The sequence below is a fragment of the Vipera ursinii genome (genome assembly GCF_947247035.1).
Source record: "Vipera ursinii genome assembly, chromosome: 1".
Lineage (NCBI taxonomy): Eukaryota > Metazoa > Chordata > Lepidosauria > Squamata > Viperidae > Vipera > Vipera ursinii.
Window position 1 is genome coordinate 116,763,765 of NC_139512.1, and position 21,430 is coordinate 116,785,194.

At 41.0% G+C, this 21,430-nt stretch overlaps 1 protein-coding gene and 1 long non-coding RNA gene across 3 annotated transcripts in view; one reads left to right on the plus strand and one right to left on the minus strand.

Annotated features, from left to right (window-relative positions):
- LOC310631936 overlaps nt 1-10,840 on the plus strand; it is a 79,623-nt gene extending 68,783 nt beyond the window's left edge. For both annotated transcript variants that reach the window (XR_014490744.1, XR_014490745.1), the window contains 2 exons: nt 7,164-7,340; nt 10,714-10,840. This is a non-coding gene — a long non-coding RNA (uncharacterized lncRNA). The remainder of the gene's footprint in view (nt 1-7,163; nt 7,341-10,713) is intronic.
- Nucleotides 10,841-11,920: 1,080 nt separating this feature from the next.
- On the minus strand, nt 11,921-12,853 carry LOC310631933 (olfactory receptor 5G9-like; the record flags this gene model as incomplete). The annotated part of the gene is made up of 1 exon (XM_083348716.1): nt 11,921-12,853. The coding sequence occupies one exon, from the start codon at nt 12,851-12,853 to the stop codon at nt 11,921-11,923; it is 933 nt and encodes a 310-aa protein (XP_083204842.1).
- Nucleotides 12,854-21,430: the final 8,577 nt, after the last annotated feature.

Here is a 21,430-nt window from a genome sequence, read left to right on the forward strand (position 1 = left end):
CTCAAAGTTTTTCATGGTCACTTCTACCCTTTCAATCAGAATTTTGCTAAAATCTTTCAGGCAATTTAACAAACTAACCCTATGTAGTTTTTCCTCATTCTATTTTTTATTTACTATAAAGGAACAGTAACATTCTTCTGAATCTCCAGCACAGATGAAGTGCTCACACAGTGTTAAACAAACTATACAGATGCTGTAAGGAATTCACATTTTTATTTTAATACTTCATTCACAATACTGTTTAACATTTTGATGTTCTTAAAACAGTTATCATTCTTTTTCATTAACTAATTTTTAGAAACTAAAATATACATTATTTGTTTCCATTTTTGACACATCGTTCTCACTTTTATACATGTCCCTAAAAAACATTCCTTCCAGTATTCCTTCAGTTTCTTCTCAATTCATATTTCCACTTTAATTTTCAGTTCAACTCACCCTAATTTTCAGTTCAACTCATCCTTGTTTAGCCCACTTCACCTATTTTAAAACTTATTAGTTATTTCCCTAAAATGTATCTGTACTTTCTCTGCCTTTTAAAATCTGAACAAAGAAAGAAAGAATCTGGATCTGCCTTTGATGTATTTCTACTCAATTAGCAGGATTTTTTATTTTCACACTAATTTTCAGAAAAGGGAGAGCTGACTCCAAAGCTTCAACTCCCTGTCTATTTGAATCACCGTGAAATTTTTTTTACTGAAGCAAACAATGCAAACAATTAAAATGAAAACATTATTTGAATTTTCTTGGTACTTTTGTCCCCCCCCCCCCCCCCTTGGTAGCATTTGGAGTCAGTGCAGCATCTGGAGAAGCTTCCTTTTGTCACAATGAAACAAATGTTCTGTGGCTTCATTGCCAACCCACTTTCATCTCTGGAGCATATTTTTATCAGAGCTTAGTGAAGGGTTGCTCCAGCAATGGACAGCATATTTGATCAGGGTTGGTCTCCAAAAGAAGGCAGGGTTCGATTGTATCTTTTAATACTCCAATGGGAGACTGCTAGGAATCCCAGAGTTGTAAAGTAGACTTGGAAGTCAGAAAAGCATTCCAGAAGTCAACAGCAAGCAACTGTTGTATTTTTCCTAAAACTTCAGGCATGACCATAAAATCATCTCTAGTCAAACTTGAGTTGAAGATTGTGTTGTGTTAGAAGTTGATGAAACGGCACTGGAGATATCAACAAGCATGTGGACTGGGGTGGGGGAACTTCAGAAACAAATAAATGATAATATAGTTTGCTTGAAAATGTCAAGTTCTTCAAAGGGCTTATTGGAAACCATTTGAGGTAGCTGGTTATCTATTTTAATTCTCAGTATGCCATGACATGCCTGGGCCTGCACAGAGGCACTCAGATACATTCACACATTGTTTCAGGCCCAGAATGATTTACATCAGTTTGCCCTTTGATAAACAAGTTGACAGGCTCACAGCAATCACGCAGTCACACAATTGAAAGAATGGATGGAGACAACCAGTGATCAGTTCTCAGAGATTTCAAGAGAGTAGTGCACTGCTGCCATCTGCTGGAGTCATCCATGAACAAATGGTGCAGGAATATGAATGGATCTTCAGAGAATATTGCAGACGACAGGAACCATTTGTGCTTCAGTTTGAGATTCAGACAACACAGACTCATCCCCAACAGCCTGTGCCTGTCTTCAACAGTGAAAGGACACAGAGCAGGAAACATCCTGCAGCCAAGAAGGCTCTACACACATTTGCACTACTCAGGTGACCCTGAGAACTCAGGTAAGCCTTTAAATGGCAAAATTATGGGAGCTGGAATTGAAAATACTGGTAATGCATGAGATGACCCATCCTTTCCATGATATACAGTGTTGAAAGAAAAATCTTCAGGTCAGTCCAAGCCAGGAGTAAACAAAATGGAGGCTGCTTGGGAAAGAAGGTTCGTGTTTACTTAGTTGCCAGAAACTTCAGTGATAGCAGCATGTTTCTGGGGTGGCTGACAAAATGGAGCTGGGAGTAGTGGTTTTTTTATGCCTTCTTGGGATTTTGTGTTTGGAGTTGTTCCTGTTCCTGTGGCTTCGTATTTGAGGTTCTTCCTGTTCCTGTGGCATGCACTTTGATCTGAGCTTGAGTGTGCCCTTTTGGTATTCCAACTGTGGCCTAAAAGTCATGTCTTTAGATTTTGGGTGGGGGATGTAGATTTTAGGGGTCTTTGTCTTTCTAATTCCATCAGCTCCAAGCTTCCTGGCCCCAGTGTTCCTGAATGAATCACCAAATCTGCATTTCTAAAAGCTGGTTTCTGCTTGGGGCTGAGAGACTTGGGGGAGGGGGGAATGGTTTCTGGAGGATGGTTTCTGTCTAAGATTTTTCTATTATTACTTTGGGGAAACATAATATTCTGCCTTTTTAAATATCCCCCCAAAATATTTCCTTCTCGGGGGGAAATTGATTTCCTAAATAGCCAGCACTATTTATTTATCTTATCTATTAGAGAAATAAAGAAAGCAAAAATAATGATTCCAGTCATGTAATTGTTGAGTTTTGCTTTTCTTTGAAGTTGTTACTATTGGTTGTTCAAACATTATGTGTACAATATTATTCCAGTGTAATTTAGCATTTTGTCTGATAGGTAAATGTTTTCTTTCAAAATATATGCGTAAAAATGAAATTCTTAGTGATATGATTTTTTTGCACCTGATTTTATGACTTTTTTTGCTATGTTAAGCAAATCTGGTTTTCCCCATTGACTTTGCTTGCTGGAAGCCACTTGGGAAGGTCAAAATGATGACCATGTGAGCCCAGGACACTGCAAGCTTTATAAATATATACTGGTTATCTTGCACCCTGATTTTGATTATGTAATCACAAGGACATTTTGACTGTTGTAAGTGCAAGTACTGGTAATAAGTCATTTTTTTCAGCACTTTGAACTTTATAACTTTGAACAATTGTTAAACTAAAAGTGTTGCAGATTCATGGGCATTAATTATTCTAGTTTAACAAATAAATAAAAATGATCCTACTTGTGACTCTAGTATGTTTTTATTTATCTCATCTGTCATCTTATCTGGTTAACTTTTGCAAGACCTTCACTGTTTCTCTATTAAATGCTGGTTTGATGATGTTACAAGTTCTTTTTTTTTTGAACCATCAATAACCAGATCGACAAAAATCAATGGAAATTTGTACATCTGAATGCGTTTTTCTATCTCCCCTCAATTGCTGGGTGGCGGGAATGGAATAGACTTTTATCTTACAAAAGAAAAGCTTACAAATAAAAGTTGAAAACTAGCATACAAATGAATCTTAATAATAAAACTATTTTCTATTTTAACTGTTTGTCATATGATTACAGCCTAACTGGTTGGGCTGGCAATATATAAGCCATGATTGTAATGTATTGTATCCCTTTAAATGTGTAATGATTGGCCAATGCTGTGTTCTTTCAACAGCCATAAGAGGGAGCTAGAGACATAGCATCTCTCTCTCTCTCTGTATTAGTTACTCTGTTACATTGTTTGCTGATTATTGTTGATTGTGGTTTTGCTACTGTTTGCTAAACCCGAAGAACTGTGTTTTTGACTTTTGGACTGGTAAGATGACTTTGTATTGGATAACTCTTGAACTGTTGATATCTTCTCTGTACCCGTGTATGACCTGGACTGTTTATTCTTGACTTGTGCTACTCCTAAAAGTAAAGTTTTTTTCTTTATTTACACACTTCAGTGTATCAGTGTGGTTGCTGTGCAAAACCTGACTACTCTCAGTACCACTTCTTCTGTGCGTTCTCCTTGTTGGCTCAGGAGATATTCTGCACAAACCCTGTCATTGGTTATAGGCCCAGAGACATACTGAGAGCTAGCATACACAATACCATATCATACTAGCTGAGTTTTGTGTTACCTCTTCAACTGGAAAAATGGCACAAGAACAAGCAACAGGTATTTCCTGGATAACCCGGTTAGATGGGACAAACTATGTTTCCTGGTCCATGAAATGCTGCTTGCTTCTGCGCAAGGAAGGACTATGGGCTGTAGTTCATGACCCAGCAGACGCGACCGCTTGGAATCCAAAAGATGAGGACGATGCAAAGAAAATAGAGAAATTTATCCAAGACAACGAAAGAGCTCTTTGCCTAATTGGACTAACACTGGATGACCAGCAGCTTGTCCTTATCTGTGGTGAGGAGTCTGCTGCTAGGTGTTGGGACATTTTGCGAAGAATTTATGTTCGTGATAGTGTGGGTGCACATATACACCTTACATGCAAACTGTTTAGGGCTCATCTTCAGAAGGATGGGGACATGTTAGCTCATCTGGCATTCATGAAGAAAATTTTGCAAGAGCTACATGAAAAGGAGCTGATTTTCTCGGAGCTGCATCAGGTGTATATCATTCTTTCATCTTTGGATGAGAGCTATGATTCGTATGTCTCGTCTTAAGAAGTCCTGACCAGAGAGGAACTAACATTAACAAACATAACTGGGAGATTGCTGGAAGAATCCAGAAGAAGGCAAGACAGAGACCAGCTGAGAGAGACACAACCACAAGAGGAACAACAATCTACTACTGCTTATACTGTTAAGAAATGTTATTCTTGTGGGGCTAAAGGGCATATTGCTAGATTTTGTAAGAAGGGCAAGAAACAGAACGCAGATAGCAATAGGAGAATAAGAAAAGATGTTGGTTTAGCTGTTTCTGGTTCTCCAACATCCTTAAACCATGATTTGTGGGTGGTTGACAGTGGGGCTTCTCAGTGTATAACCAAGACTAAAGAGAGATTTGCCCATATGACTAAGAGTAAACAGTATGTGTCTTTAGCAAATGGCTGGAGAATGAAAGCCTCTGGTGAAGGTAGTGCATACTGTCCACATATTAATGAACGTTTACCAATGTTATATGTGCCTAAACTAAAGTTTAATTTGTTATCTGTGAAGGCATTGGTACAGGCTGGGTTTGTAGTGACCTTCAGGGGAGATAAATGTATTATTAAAAAGAATGGTACCAGAGCTACCGCTAACCTGAAGAACGATTTATTTGTTCTCACTGACAACCCAGGAATTATGGCTCATGCTGGTTCTGTCTATGAAAACAAAAAACCACATGATGATTGCATCCATCTGCTTCATAGACGTTTAGGGCATGTGAATTTCAATATGTTACGGAAGACTGTTGAACTGGCTAAAGGGATAAAACTGAAACCGTGTCAGAAGTATTTGAATTGTAATGCGTGTAGCCAGGAGAAAAGCAAGGTAACCCTTGCAAACAGGACTAATGGTTTTAAGACCACTGTACCTTTAGAGGTAGTGTTTGCAGATATCATTGGCCCTATGAAACCTAGTATTGGTGGAGCATGCTATATTCTGAGTATCATGGACCATTATTCACGTTATGGTTTTTGTTATTTAATGAAAACAAAAGCAGACACTTTTCAGAATTTCGCAAACTGGGTGAAGTTGGTTGGAAGAAAAATGAAAAGGAAGGTTCAGTGTTTTGTAAAAGATAATGGTACTGAGTTTACCAATACATGTTTTGTAGACATGTTACAGACAGACAGCATTGAACATAAGTATTCTGCCCCTTACAGACCCCAACACAATGCATTTGTTGAGTGACGAGGGCAAACGCTGCAAGCTATGATAAGAACATTGTTGTCTGATTCCAGATTACCTGAGATACTGTGGGGAGAGGCGGCAATGTGTGCCAACCACATCTTAAACGTTGTGGTTCATTCTACAACTGGTGAACTACCATACACACGTTGGCATGGTAGAAAACCTGATCTAGGTTACTTACACACATTTGGAGCCCCAGCATGGGTTCATATTCCAGTACAACTGAGGCAAAAGGGACAGCATAGAGCAAGACAATTGTTTTTTGTAGGCTACGACTCCAACCACAGGTCTTTTAGGTTTTGGGAAGTTACCACTACTGTGTATTGTAGTGCTAGTGCTAAGTTTCTAGAACATGTAGGTTGGAACAAGCTAGAGCAGGAAAGTGTTGGTGTTGATCCTATTGTGTTTAGTGACACCCCTGTTACTGTAAAAGGATGTAATGATAAACCTTCAGTAACTGTGAAAGAGGAGGTATCGATAAAGGAGGTAGAGGAAGCAGAAGAGGAGAGTCCAGCACCAAGTCCTGTATTGCCTAGACATTCGACACGCGATAGGCGTCCACCTGATAGATACCAGGCTAGTGTTGTATGTCAGGTGAATGTAGAACCGTCTAATTTTGAGGAGATTAAATTGTATCCTGAAAAAGAACAAAGAGCATGGAAGGAAGCAATGGATAAGGAGTTACAATCCTTGCAGGAGTTAGAAGGCAGCACTAGAACTCAGGGTCTTCTGGTTTCTAGTCTGATGCCTTAACCACTACACCAAACTGACTCTCTTTATTATTGATAGTTGATCCTAAAAGACAAAAGCTCTTCACCACTTCAATACTTTGTCATTTCTAAGCTTGGTTGCTATATCTGTTGTCATTAGATTGGTCACAGAGAGACATTCTGCTACTATGAACACTGTAGGAAGACTTGAGGGAGCAAATATTTTACCACGGGCAAGATAAGATTCTTATATTATGTATCTTTGAGTTGAGATGCTGCATTTTATACCAAATGAAGCTCATGGACACCTTTTAAGAGTAGCTCCCTGCAAAGTGCATTGCAGTATGACAAAATTGATATATTTGCATGGAAAAGAGTAGATTAATATTTTTTGTTGTCAGAAGGCAAAGTTTAGTATTTATTAAAAAGGAGGAGCACGCTGTTGCTATGGAGAAACAAAAGGAGGTCTTTGATTTAGATTAATGATATTTCCAATATAATTCCATGCATGCTTACTTCAAATGCTTCAGATTTTTCTGCTCCTATTGAAAGCTAATCTCTATTGAACGTGAAAGTATCTCAGCCTAACAAAGTAATGAACTTATTGTGGAAATCTTGAACATACATCAATGTTGTGCAAAAAGCTTTTGACAGGGACCCCGGAGACCCATGCTTGAATGTTGTCACTGTCTCAATGTGCATTGACCGCAGCTAACACCTGCCACTCCCTCAGACAAGTGGCTCTGCCCTAAGAACCTCTTAAACGTTCTCTTGGGCTGTTGATTTCCCCAATTTTCTTCAATTATTTTTGATGTTATGAAGCTTGCTGGGTTATCTTGCTAACAGCTGTGTTATCTTTTCCTTTTCTGTAGGCTTAGCCTGTCACTGAAAACCTGTCAGAACCATCCTGTACCTTTGAGCAACAAAGGAGTTTGCATCAGAAGACAGAAGCCCAAAATATATTCCGTATACAAGTTGGAGAGAGCCATTCTTTGAAAAGTACATGGTGATACACAGATAATCTCTAGAGCAACTACAATTTAAGAAAGGTAATAGTGTTTATTCTATTAATTAGAATGAATTTATTAATTCTATTAAAATGTTAGCTTAACATTTTCAAGGTTCACCAGTTTCAGATGATTACGGGTAACTTTCACATGCTTACTTCTGTGTATCGCAAAAATTTCACAGAAATTGAATGAGACTTGCCAATGTAATTTTAAGATTGCTATTACATGTTGTTAATATTAAACAGATTTATCATTTGCATATGTTTTTTATAATCTCCCTCTGGACAAGAGTCAAGATTCATATTTTTCCTATCTACCTCTACTTCTTAATTCTATCTTAGATTAATTAAGATTAAATTAATTTAACTTGAAGCCTCCGAGTGGTCTTCAAGGGCAGCCCCATGTAGAGAGCATTACAGTAGTCCAAACGAGAGGTCACAAGCGCATGAGTGACTGTACGCAAGGCATCCCGGTTCAGATAGGGCCGCAACTGGCGCACCAGGCGAACCTGGGCAAAGGCCCCCCCTAGTCACAGCTCCTATATGATCTTCTAAAGAGAGCTGTGAATCTAGGAGGACCCCCAAGTTGCGTGCCCTATCTACGGGGGGCAATAACTCACCCCCCATAGCAAGAGATGGAGTAATCTGAATTTCCCGGGATGCCGGCATGAACAGCCACTCAGTCTTGTCAGGGTTGAGCCGAAGCCTGTTCCTCCCCATCCAGACCCGGACCGCCTCCAGGCAATGGGACATCACGTCGAGGGCATCACTGGGGTGGTTTGGGGTTGAAATGAAAAGCTGGGTATCATCAGCATACTGATGATACCCAACTCCAAAACCACGAATGATCTCACCCAGAGGCTTCATATAGATGTTGAACAGGAGAGGCGAGAGGACCGATCCCTGGGGAACTCCACAAATGAGAGGCCTCAAGGTCGACCTCTGCCCCCCTGCCAACACCGACTGCGAATGTCCCAGAAGGTAGGAGGAGAACCACTGAAAAACTGTGCCTCCCACTCCCAATCCTCTGAGACGCCGCAGCAGGATACCATGGTCGATGGTATCGAAAGCTGCTGAGAGGTCTAACAGGACTAGGACAGAGGAACAACCCCTGTCCCGAGCCCGCCAGAGATCATTCACCAGCACGACCAATGCCATCTCCGTGCTGTACCCGGGGCTGAAACCCGATTGGTACGGGTCCAGATAATCAGCTTCCTCCAAGAACAAAGGGAGCTGATGCACCACCACGCTCTCAACAACCTTCGCAAAAAAGCAAAGGTTGGAGACCGGACGGAAGTTGTTTAATACTGCTGGGTCCCAGCAGTTTAATACTGCTGGGATGATTAGAACTATTGAATGGAATGCTTAAAGTTTAAACAGATTAAATACATTCTTAGCTATGGTCAAAAAGAATAAGAAATTGAGGGAATAAATATATACTAAATTAGGAGGGATACATATTTTAAGTTATATGTTATTTTTTGTATCTCAGTGCTCTTGTCTCCTTTTCTTGTTTCCCTTTTCTTCTTTTTCTTCTTTTTTGTCTCTCTCATTTCTTGTCTCTTTTTTACTTTTTTACTTATTGATTAAGAAATATAAAAGCATGAGAGGGTTTATATGGAAAATACAGAATGAAACCCACCAATGTAAATATAGTTAAGTGTTGAAAAGATTGTCACTTGTAAGAATATCTAGAATTTGGGGGGAGAAATAAGCTGAAATAAACACGGTAACAGGATTTATGATAAGGCAACTAAAATAACAAATAGGATTATTGAAACTATATACTTAACCGTTGCTAATCAAAATAATGAGAATCGTCTTAATCTAATGTTTTGCAAAGAAAGATACTTTGGGGAAAGGGGAAATCAAATGAAATTAACATATGGAATATAGATCATAGAATTAATTGTTAAGGACTGTGTTATAAATGTTACCCAGACAGCATTCTGTTTTACAAATTACTGAATGATTTATGTTATGTTAAAAAATTCTAATAAAATATTTATACAAAAAATAGCATTAAGATCTGCATCAAAAATGGGAAATTACCAATATATGACAGATTGCATTTATTAGGGGCAATCTTCTTAAACATGATAAAAAACCCATATGCCATAAGAGGAGTGTGACCCCCCCCCGGTCCTGTTCTTTGTGGCATTCACTACCAAAAACCATGTTATTCTTCTGTACTGCAAACAAGAATTAAGGATTTGAGATTCCATTTTATAGTGATGGTCAGATCCAGTTGGTGGTGCTGTGAGAGAAAAAACTTGAGCATGTTGAATTCTACTAGGGTTCTCCTCTATGCTATTTAATATTTTCATGAAACTATGGGGAGACCTCCTTATATACCTCCTATGTGGAGACCTCTTTTTCAGATGTATGTGTAGTCTGTACCCTCCTTATAATTCATTTGCAGGTGAAAATATCCTTTTTCCATGAGATACCATGGCAATTTAAAATTGATTTGAAATGACACCATCTGTAGTATTTAGTCATATTGTTTATATAGTTTTCATTTTCTGCTGTTTGTTTTCTGGATTGGGTTTGAAATGCTAATAAATAGCCACATTCATCTAATTCAGTCCTGTGAGGAAAGAAGTTGGAAGCAGTACCATCAACCTTATTAAAAGAGAACCAATGCACAGACAATAAGCAAAGAATGTTGAACTGGTTGATGCAAAAATCCTGACATAGTCCATGTTTCAACTTTGCATTTTTTTATGCCAAGTGAGGTGGTTTAAAAATGGCCAGGGGGAGTATTTTAATAGAATAGAAGAATAGAATAGAATCTGGACTTTAAAAAAAAAGACACCCCTTTCATGTCTATGGAGACATGAACATGGTTTATCTTCAAGACTTTCCTTTCTCATCCAAGAGTTCTGAAGAACTGAACTGAACTGGATGAGAAGCAAAACATCTTCAAGGAACAACAAAGAAAGTCTAGTTACCTCCTGAAAAAGCACTTTTGGGACACCTCTTTCATCACTGCTTTTCCTCACCTTAAATTGTTTATTCAACACTTACACAGAACACTGAATCTTCCAGCCAGCAGTTGGCCTGTTGTCTAAAATATGAGAAAACAAACAGCCCTGCCAAATTGTTTGGAATAAACTATGTAACTTGGAATAAAGTATGGTCATGGCATAAGATAATCTTGTATGGAACGAGTAGCTGGGCATCACACAGTGATGCTTCTTCCTTAGGGCTGAGTTAACATGTTTTCTATCAATCCTTGAGGCTGCAGAAAACTGTACAGGCATAAAAGTGACTCCCTCCATTGGGAATTCCTATCCTGACACTGGAATAGTACCAGCAAACCTGGCTGTCCTTATTTATTGTATACAGGTCATGTTATATATAGGGATTGTGGACTCCTCCAGATTTGTTTTTCTTTCCTCCCTCCCCAGATATCATTAGTTGGAAGAAACATCCATCCATCATTCTGATTAGTGTGGGAAAAAGAATAAACTTACATCAGCCTGAATATTGTCTAGGGGAAGGACTGGGGATGAGATGGAGACTATTTCATGAGGACATAGTGAAGAAAGAATTTAATAAAGTATTTTTTGGAAACAGATACTGTATAATGTTAATTCAAATATGTGGCTGCTTTTCCCCCTGCCTGTAGCCTTAAATGAAAGATAGAGAAAAAAAATGAATGAATGAATGAATGAATGAATGAATGAATGAATGAATGAATGAATGAATGAATTTGCAGGAACTTTCTCCCAACCTGACCAGCTGACCATATGCACCCTACACAGATTCTACAAATATTTTAACCATAGATCTATAAAACAAAATTTGGGAGGGCTGAATGCTGGCTTTTAAACACTGTGCCAGGGGATACATTGAGAAAATATCCACATATCCATGCAGGGTTTTTTGGCAACCTCACATAAATGGTTCCCCATGGTCTACTTCTAAGCAGGCATTTTTTGACTGGGATTCCTAAAAAAATAATGATGACTGACCTTGCTTAACTTCTGAACCCAGACAAGCTAAGTCAGATGATGCTCCTTGCTGAGACTCTAATTATAACATAAAGTAAATGAAATCCAATAAATGAAATATGGCCAGTGTTGTTACTTGCCATTTATCTATCAAATTTCCCTTTCTGTAGGAATTTCAATTCAATGGAACCTTTAGAAGGATTCTGGGGGCTGCAGTTACAACTCTGCATTGTTGTATGAGACCGTGTGACGTTAGCTATAGAGATCCATTTGAAAAATCTAAAAGGCAAATGAACTTAAAAAACAAAACAAAAACCAAGCCTACTGCTTGAAGATGGAAAATATTTTACAAGGCTAGTGGTCCCTAGGCATGTGAAGATTGTAAGTCCCAGAATCTCCCAGTCAGGATGAGCTCCACATTCTGTACGGAAAGTTATGGAAAACTGTATGTCCCCACTCCTTAGGGTGGAATGTATATCAAGATTAAAACAGGGCATTGTTGTGTGTGTGGGTGCCTGTGCATAGAAAAGGTCACCAAAATAGAATTAATTAAGATTCAGACAAGCTCAGAATTGCTTCTATTGTTACTATGATTATTACAAAATCAGACCATAAAAAGCAAAATATTAAAATCATTCCTTGAAATCACTCTTAATTTAGTTTATAAAAGTCCCTTCCTTCTGATCATCCTGCCTACAGCAGCTTGTACCTCCTTGTTCCTTATGCTATAGATCAGTGGGTTCAACATGGGGATCACCACAGTATAAAACACAGAAAACGTCTTGCCTCGGTCTGGTAGAAAGCTATGGCTGGGCCGCACATATATAAAGAAGAGGGTGACAAACAAGATGGAAACAGCAGTGAGGTGGGTGGAACAGGTGGAGAAAGCCTTCCGCTGGCCCTCCACAGATCGGATCCTTAGGATGGCACAAAGAATATAGATGTAGGAGATAACAATAAAAATGCCGCTGAGAGTGCCAAGAGTGAAGGACATGATAAATAGCACCATCTTGTTGATTTGTGTGTCAGAGCAGGAGAGGGATATAACAGCAGGGATATCACAGAAGAAATGATTGATCTTGGATTTGCAGAAAGTTAATTGGAAGGTCATAACTGTATGTGTCATGGCATTTAATAGTCCGGCAAAACAAGCTGGAACTAAGAGTAATAGACAGGTTTTCCTAGACATAATAACCGTATAAAGCAATGGATTAGAAATAGCTACGTACCGATCATATGCCATGGAAGTTAAGAGATAACATTCAGCAGCCACGAAGAAGGCAAAAAACCACATTTGTGCTGCACATTCCCTTAAGGAAATGGTTTTGCTTTCTATTACAAAATCGACCAACATCTTTGGGGTGACCACAGAAGAATAGCAAAGGTCAAGTAATGACAGGTTACTAAGGAAGAAGTACATGGGGGTGTGAAGCCGAGAGTCTATCTGGATTAACAGAAACATCCCCAAATTTCCTAGCAAAGTAATGAAATAGATTGTCAGGAAGAAAATGAAGAGTAGAATCTGTAATTCTGGAGATCCAGCAAATCCAATAAATATGAATTCATACACCAGCGTGTGATTTGTTTTTGCCATGTGTGCTTTTTCTGCAAAGAAAAGAGGAAACTAAGTTGGGTGCAAAATGTCAGAAAACATTGACATTGAATGGAAGAATATTAAAAAAAAAGGACAGGCTGAATTCCCACATGCAACATCCCCAGTTTCAGCTCTTACCTAAAAAAAAAAAATAGAAAGTTTGGGTAACAAGTAAAAGTTGATTGAACATCATGTGCAATTTCAACAAAATACTACTAAATATGCCTCTTAACCTTCCCAAATTTTAGTAGTTCTATTGCATGTTTATCTTTCCCTTGTCCTGAAATCCCACAAATGCCCTAAACTCTTTACTGCTGAAATACTGCATTTCCCCCTCTGTCTACCTCAACTATGAAATGATGTATTATTTAGATTTATTTTCCTCTTGTTCCTCACTGTAACCCCAGTCACTCTTACCTGTGACTAAATTGTATTTTTGCCAAGGAAGGATCCTTTTAAGCAGTCAGATCTGACAAAGACATGCATGGGGTCCAGGGAAGAGCTCCTTGGGATAGATTTCTGGTCTTGCAGCACAGAAAGGCATCTTTATATTTCTCCTTCAACCTTCCTCCTGGAGTTTGGAAAGTATACTGCCACCATCAGGGAGTAACCAATACTTTTTTTTTTTGTTCCAGTGGGTGTAAAGATTACTTGCACTGGAAAAATGTATTTAATCTGAAGGTGCTTCAGTTTCTACCTGTTAGTGCACATTTCTCATTGCCTGTCTTTGCAAAATAAACCAATGCCTTGGAATCTGCAGAAAAGGTCAGATCTCCAAGACTCAGGACAGCTGTCCTTATGTATTTGAGTGATTGACATATATAGAAGATGGGTTATAGTAAGAGATCCTGTACTGTTAGGAATTGCCTACTTGAGTAGTACGCTCTTCTTTGCTGGAGGGGATCTCTAAGATGATCTCCAGGATTCCCTCCAGTCCTTTTATTCTAAAATTTTGTAAGTGGTTTTATACACATCTTTCACACAGATTTCCTTAAACATTTAAAAAAAAATTGCTTTCCATAAAATATTGAACAGACTTTTATTTTACAAAAGCATCTTGAAATGGAAATGGCACATTCCTGCCTTCTTTCTTAAAGCAGATGCCCTGCAATTTGACCAACAGCCAACGTGGGCTCCTCTGCTACTCTGCTCTGCATGGTGCCAGTTTTTCTTCTTTAAAGCATGGGATGTGGTTAGTTATGGAGATGAGATTGAAGAGATGTAATTGGTGAAACCATCTTTGCCTACATGTTTCATCAATCTTATTCTGGCCTTAGTAAAGGGAATCTGACTTTGCCGTTTGGAAAAAAAAAGTCTAGCCAAGTCTTTCTTTGTAGCCAAAGCATTTCCCCCTGCATTTAGATTGGTTAGAGTGGAGAGTCATGTAGGGCAGGGCTTTTCAACCTTTTCACAGATTGTACCACTTTTAGGATATGACAATATTCAAGTACCACCAGTGCTTGGCAAGGTGTCAAAAACTTAATGACTGAAAAAAAGGGGTGGGGTGGGGATTTTGGGTTTTACTGATTAGATTGATTTGTTGTTATAGAAATGGCTAGTTTATACTATTATGGAAAAGTAAAAAGTTGATGTTCAATGTTAGTGCTTCATTCTACTGCAACAGAGGAAGTTGGAAGTCAAAGCCTCTTCTTTTCTTTTTCCCTTCTCTCCCTCACTTTTCTTTCCCTTTTTCCTCTCCACTGTGTCCTGTTATTTCCTTTTGTATTTTTGTATTCTATTCTACAGTCTAATAAAATATTACAAACTGTAAAAAAAAGGAAAAAAAATACCAGTTTTACTCCTTTTATATCCTCTCTTCTCCCCCCTTCTTTTATATCCTTTCCCCTCTCTCCTCCTCTCTCCCCCCGCACTCCTTTCCTCTTCCGGATGAAAGTGCACACACCGATCCTGGGCTCTCAGCAGAGCCCCGTCATTACCACAGTTCCAGCTGACTCTCCCCCAGGCCTCTCTGGGGCTGGTGCTGCTTCAGCTCATCCACTTTTACACTTTTTTTAATAGTGCTTTTCAACTTGTCATATGCGTGCGTACCACCTGCCAGGTGCCAAAGTACCACCAGGGCTATGCGTACCATAGGTTGAAAAGCCCTACATTGTAGGGCACCAGAAAAGCAGATAAGGATCAGTCATGGGGTCACAGCAGAGGAATTTCACAAAACATGGATGGGCAAGAGGTAGATACAAGCTTCTTAAATGAAATTTGTGGGTATTTTCCCCCCCCCCGCCTGTGTTTTCAAGTGAAAAACAAAAAGAGAATGAATGAATGAATCTCCAGGAACTTTCTCCCATCTTGGCCAACTTGACCATAGGTATATGCATCTTACATATATCTTCTAATAGGGAATTATATATCTAAACAACAATTTGGGGTATGCAATAGCTGAGGGATACACTTGACCTTTGAACACCATGATAAGAGGATACATTGAGTAAAAATCCATATATCCATGCAGTTTTCTCGGCAATTACACAAAACTGGTTTCCCATCGCCTTCTTCCAGGAAGCATTTTTTTGACATATCAGGCTAGCCCAGAACCCTGAAATTCCTTGATGTATCCTGTTATGTACTGGGCTCATGAGTAATACCACGTCGGTTGCTGGAGCAGCTAATGGCTCTCCAGCAACCCAGGCTACAAATCTCCAGCACTATAATTGGCTATCCCTAGGCGGCAATGGTTGCTTCAAACCTATTGGCTGCCGCCTAGGGGCTAGACTATATATTGCGGCTAGTTGCAGCCATTTGCCAGTACAGATTCTGCATGAAATAAAATATGAGTTTCCCTGTACTCAGCTACCTCGTCTTCATTCCTGTGCCAAAGAACCTGCTATTTAACATATCCCATCCGCGGCAGCTTTCTAAACCGGCACCAGCAGGTCTCCAAACTGCTGTTTGGGCGGAGGTGCGCGCGCACCTCTCCAAAGGTTTGGAGAGCTGCGCGCGCACCTCCGCCCGAACGGACAATGGCGCTGCGTTTGGAAAGCTGCCAGATCCCCCGCAACCTCCAGGTGAAAATCCTCCATTTTCCCTCTCACAGCCCTCCCTTAAAAATTCCTTTCCCGGCGAGGCCCCGGGCTTTTAAAAGCCGCCGGGGCCCGGCCGCTGTAGGCGAGGACCAGCTTCCTGGCTCGCTCCCTCTCTTCTCCGCAGGCATTATTTTTTAATTTTTTTTATTTTGCTTGAAAGTGTTTAAGTTTATTGCTCAAATGATGTTTCTAATTAGCGCTTCGGACCAGGTCCCTCTATTTTTGAGGGAGGGGAGAGGGAGGAGAAACTTATTGTAAAAAAAAAATAGAGGGAAAAGACTCCGCTGGAAGCATTTCCTGCTTTACAAAAGCCACTAGTGCCGAGAACTCCGTTCGGGCGGAGGTGCGCGCGCACCTCTCCAAAGGGGAGACCCGTTGCCGCGCAGGTGCCTCCCATGTTTTTTGCACATGCACAAAATGTTTTTTGCACATGCGCATATGTGAACGCATGCGCACGCACTTTTTGCGGCTCCCACTTTTTTGTTTGTGTGATGGAACCGGTTCTGAGTGGCTCTTTTCCTTTTTCCGGTTGCCGACCCCTGCTCTAGACTTTTCCATCATAACTGAAGTGGAACTAGAGGGAGAAGTGGGGAGTCCTGGAAGGCAACATGGATCCCCTGAAGGAGCAAGCCATCCGAACTTCAGCAACCGCTGCGCCTACTGTGCTGATCAGTCTGACTCTGGGGTGGGCCAACCTGGAGAGGCCAGCCAGAGAGCATCTAATTCCCTTGACTCAGGAGCACAAAGGGACATAAGCCTACTGGGTAAGCTGGTATACCACAAAGTGAGTGGAACTCCGAGATGTTCCATGCAGGCCTTTGATCTTCTTAAATACCTAATAATAAAATAATGACAACTAAAGGCTCAAAGGGAAGGCAGATTAGAAAGAACGAGACCTTCTGGGGTCTTCAATTCCCTTCCTGTTAGGAGTTCCTTAATAAGGTTTGCTCTTCCTTCCTAACATCAAGGTGGTTTTTCCAGAAAATATGTGAAGAGCTGTAATTAATGATTTAACTAAGTTTTCATTTTGGCTGTGTTTTAATTTATACATAATGTATGTTTAATCAAGGAGAGCTTGGAGAGGTAGAAGTGGCCAATAGGGAGGTTGCACCTTACCCTCCAGATCTCTGTCTCTCCTGCAGATCTCTGGAGTGGAGGAGGGGTGGCAGGGGAACTGTGTGAAGGAAGGCTGCCCCAACAAAACAAGCCAGCATCCTTACCACACATGATTAGAAATGAGAATTCCCTTTTGAGAAGTGCCAGCCTCCCTTGTGCAGCACCCAGGAGCACTGCTCCCCTGCTGTCTCCTCTTGCTCTCTAGAGATCTGTCAAGACAGAAGTTGGACTCGGAGGAAACTGCTTCCTGCAAACGTCCTCCACCTCCTGCTTTGCCATGAAGGGGCACCAGATGATGTCTGGGATTGGGAAAAGAACATCTCTTTAGCATGCTACACACACACACACACACACACACACACACACACACACACACACACACACAAACATTCCAAGCTTGGAGACTTGTATCCATATCTGAGCTAGCAAATTGCCAATCATACCTGGGCTTTGGGAGATGGCCCTCTCCTTCCTCTGTGGATAAAAATCCCCAAACCTGGAATGTGGTGTGTGTGTGTGTGTGTGTGTGCGCGCGCATGTACATGTGCTTGGCTGCTAGCAGTTTGGGGAGGCAGGGAGTTTGTGGGGCACTGAGTTGTCCTCACATTGAGTTAGCCAGTGCAACTTGTTCTGTTCTGACCCAGATGTCTCAAGTCAGCTGTGTCCAGTGAGTGGCGTTGAGCCAGCCATGACCACCTGCTAGACAACTGGTGGTACTCAAATATTACTATATCCTAAAAGTGGTACATTCTCTGAAAAGGTTGAAAAACCCTGCACTAGGGCACACAAGCCTCCTTCATATCTCGCTGATTACATTGTAAAATAAAGAGCTATAATATTGTTGTATTGCTGTATGCCACTATACTACAGAAACTAGTGCTATAACTGTCTAAATGTGTTATCTTTGAAGCCTATTCATTCAGACATTGTTTAATAACATTGTAACCTATACTACAGAAACTACTGCTATAACTGTCTAAATGTGCTATCTTTGAAGCCTATTCATTCAGACGTTGTTTAATAACGTTGTAACCTATATGGGTTGTTTTTTTTCTATTACTTTTATTTAGTATTTTTTGATAATGAGTGTTGATAATTGTATTGAGACTAATTGTGTTAATATTGTCTGATCTAAGAGGGGAGGGGTGTAATGTACTGGTCTCATGAGTAATACCACGTGGGTTGCTGGAGCAGCTAATGGCTCTCCAGCAACCCAGACTACAAGTCTCCAGTGCTATAAATGGCTATCCCTAGGCAGCAATGGTTGCTTCAAACCTATTGGCTGCCGCCTAGGGGCTAGACTATATTATTGCGGCTAGTTGCAGCCATTTGCCAGTACAGATTCTGCATGAAATAAAATATGAGTTTTCCTGTACTCAGCTACCTCGTCTTCATTCCTGTGCCAAAGAACCTGCTATTTAACATATCCCATCCGCGGCAGCTTTCTAAACCGGCACCAGCAGGTCTCCAAACTGCTGTTTGGGCAGAGGTGCGCGCGCACCTCTCCAAAGGTTTGGAGAGCTGCGCGCGCACCTCCGCCCGAACGGACAATGGCGCTGCGTTTGGAAAGCTGCCAGATCCCCCGCAACCTCCAGGTGAAAATCCTCCATTTTCCCTCTCACAGCCCTCCCTTAAAAATTCCTTTCCCGGCGAGGCCCCGGGCTTTTAAAAGCCGCCAGGGCTCGGCCACTGTAGGCGAGGACCAGCTTCCTGGCTTGCTCCCTCTCTTCTCCGCAGGCATTATTTTTTAATTTTTTTAATTTTGCTTGAAAGTGTTTAAGTTTATTGCTCAAATGATGTTTCTAATTAGTGCTTCGGACCAGGTCCCTCTATTTTTGAGGGAGGGGAGAGGGAGGAGAAACTTATTGTAAAAAAAAATAGAGGGAAAAGACTCCGCTGGAAGCATTTCCTGCTTTACAAAAGCCACTAGTGCCGAGAACTCCGTTCGGGCGGAGGTGCGCGGGCACCTCTCCAAAGGGGAGACCCGTTGCCGCGCAGGTGCCTCCCATGTTTTTTGTGCATGCGCAAAATGTTTTTTGCACATGCGCATGTGAGGACGCATGCGCGCGCACTTTTTGCGGCTCCCACTTTTTTGTTTCTGTGATGGAACCGGTTCTGAATGGCTCTTTTCCTTTTTCCGGTTGCCGACCCCTGCTCTAGACTTTTCCATCATAACTGAAGTGGAACTAGAGGGAGAAGTGGGGAGTCCTGGAAGGCAACATGGATCCCCTGAAGGAGCAAGCCATCCGAACTTCAGCAACCGCTGCGCCTACTGTGCTGATCAGTCTGACTCTGGGGTGGGCCAACCTGGAGAGGCCAGCCAGAGAGCATCTAATTCCCTTGACTCAGGAGCACAAAGGGACATAAGCCTACTGGGTAAGCTGGTATACCACAAAGTGAGTGGAACTCCGAGATGTTCCACGCAGGCCTTTGATCTTCTTAAATACCTAATAATAAAATAATGACAACTAAAGGCTCAAAGGGAAGGCAGATTAGAAAGAACGAGACCTTCTGGGGTCTTCAATTCCCTTCCTGTTAGGAGTTCCTTAATAAGGTTTGCTCTTCCTTCCTAACATCAAGGTGGTTTTTCCAGAAAATATGTGAAGAGCTGTAATTAATGATTTAACTAAGTTTTCATTTTGGCTGTGTTTTAATTTATACATAATGTATGTTTAATCAAGGAGAGCTTGGAGAGGTAGAAGTGGCCAATAGGGAGGTTGCACCTTACCCTCCAGATCTCTGTCTCTCCTGCAGATCTCTGGAGTGGAGGAGGGGTGGCAGGGGAACTGTGTGAAGGAAGGCTGCCCCAACAAAACAAGCCAGCATCCTTACCACACACGATTAGAAATGAGAATTCCCTTTTGAGAAGGGCCAGCCTCCCTTGTGCAGCACCCAGGAGCACTGCTCCCCTGCTGTCTCCTCTTTCTCTTTAGAGATCTGTCAAGACAGAAGTTGGACTCGGAGGAAACTGCTTCCTGCAAACGTCCTCCACCTCCTGCTTTGCCGTGAAGGGGCACCAGATGATGTCTGGGATTGGGAAAAGAACATCTCTTTAGCATGCTACACACACTCACACACACACACACACACACACGCACACACACACACAAAGATTCCAAGCTTGGAGACTTGTATCCATATCTGAGCTAGCAAATTGCCAATCATACCTGGGCTTTGGGAGATGGCCCTCTCCTTCCTCTGTGGATAAAAATCCCCAAACCTGGAATGTGGTGTGTGTGCGTCTGTGCGCGTGTACATGTGCTTGGCTGCTAGCAGTTTGGGGAGGCAGGGAGTTTGTGGGGCACTGTGTTGTCCTCACATTGAGTTAGCCAGTGCAACTTGTTCTGTTCTGACCCAGATGTCTCAAGTCAGCTGTGTCCAGTGAGTGGCGTTGAGCCAGCCATGACCACCTGCTAGACAACTGGTGGTACTCAAATATTACTATATCCTAAAAGTGGTACATTCTCTGAAAAGGTTGAAAAACCCTGCACTAGGGCACACAAGCCTCCTTCATATCTCGCTGATTACATTGTAAAATAAAGAGCTATAATATTGTTGTATTGCTGTATGCCACTATACTACAGAAACTAGTGCTATAACTGTCTAAATGTGTTATCTTTGAAGCCTATTCATTCAGACATTGTTTAATAACGTTGTAACCTATACTACAGAAACTACTGCTATAACTGTCTAAATGTGCTATCTTTGAAGCCTATTCATTCAGACGTTGTTTAATAACGTTGTAACCTATATGGGTTGTTTTTTTCTATTACTTTTATTTAGTATGTTTTGATAATGAGTGTTGATAATTGTATTGAGACTAATTGTGTTAATATTGTCTGATCTAAGAGGGGAGGGGTGTAATGTACTGGTCTCATGAGTAATACCACGTGGGTTGCTGGAGCAGCTAATGGCTCTCCAGCAACACAGACTACAAGTCTCCAGTGCTGTAATTGGCTATCCCTAGGCGGCAATGGTTGCTTCAAACCTATTGGCTGCCACCTAGGGGCTAGACTATATATTGCGGCTAGTTGCAGCCATTTGCCAGTACAGATTCTGCACGAAATAAAATATGAGTTTCCCTGTACTCAGCTACCTCGTTTTCATTCCTGTGACAAAGAACCTGCTATTTAACATATCCCATCCAAAATGTAACCATGGCTGACTTTGCTTAACTTCTGTGCCCAGATAAGATAAGCCAGATGCCGCTCCTTGCTGAACCTCTGTTACATTTTATTTACTTTATGTTAAAATGAAACAAAATATGCCCAACATTTTTACTTGCCATTTATCTGTCAGCTTTCCATTGCATTCAATGGAAAATTTGGGGGGATTCTGGGGGGCATAAGGTCTTCAACTTTGCAAGAGACTCTGTCATCTTTGAACATCTAAAAGGGAAATAAACCTTTTTTAAACCTCT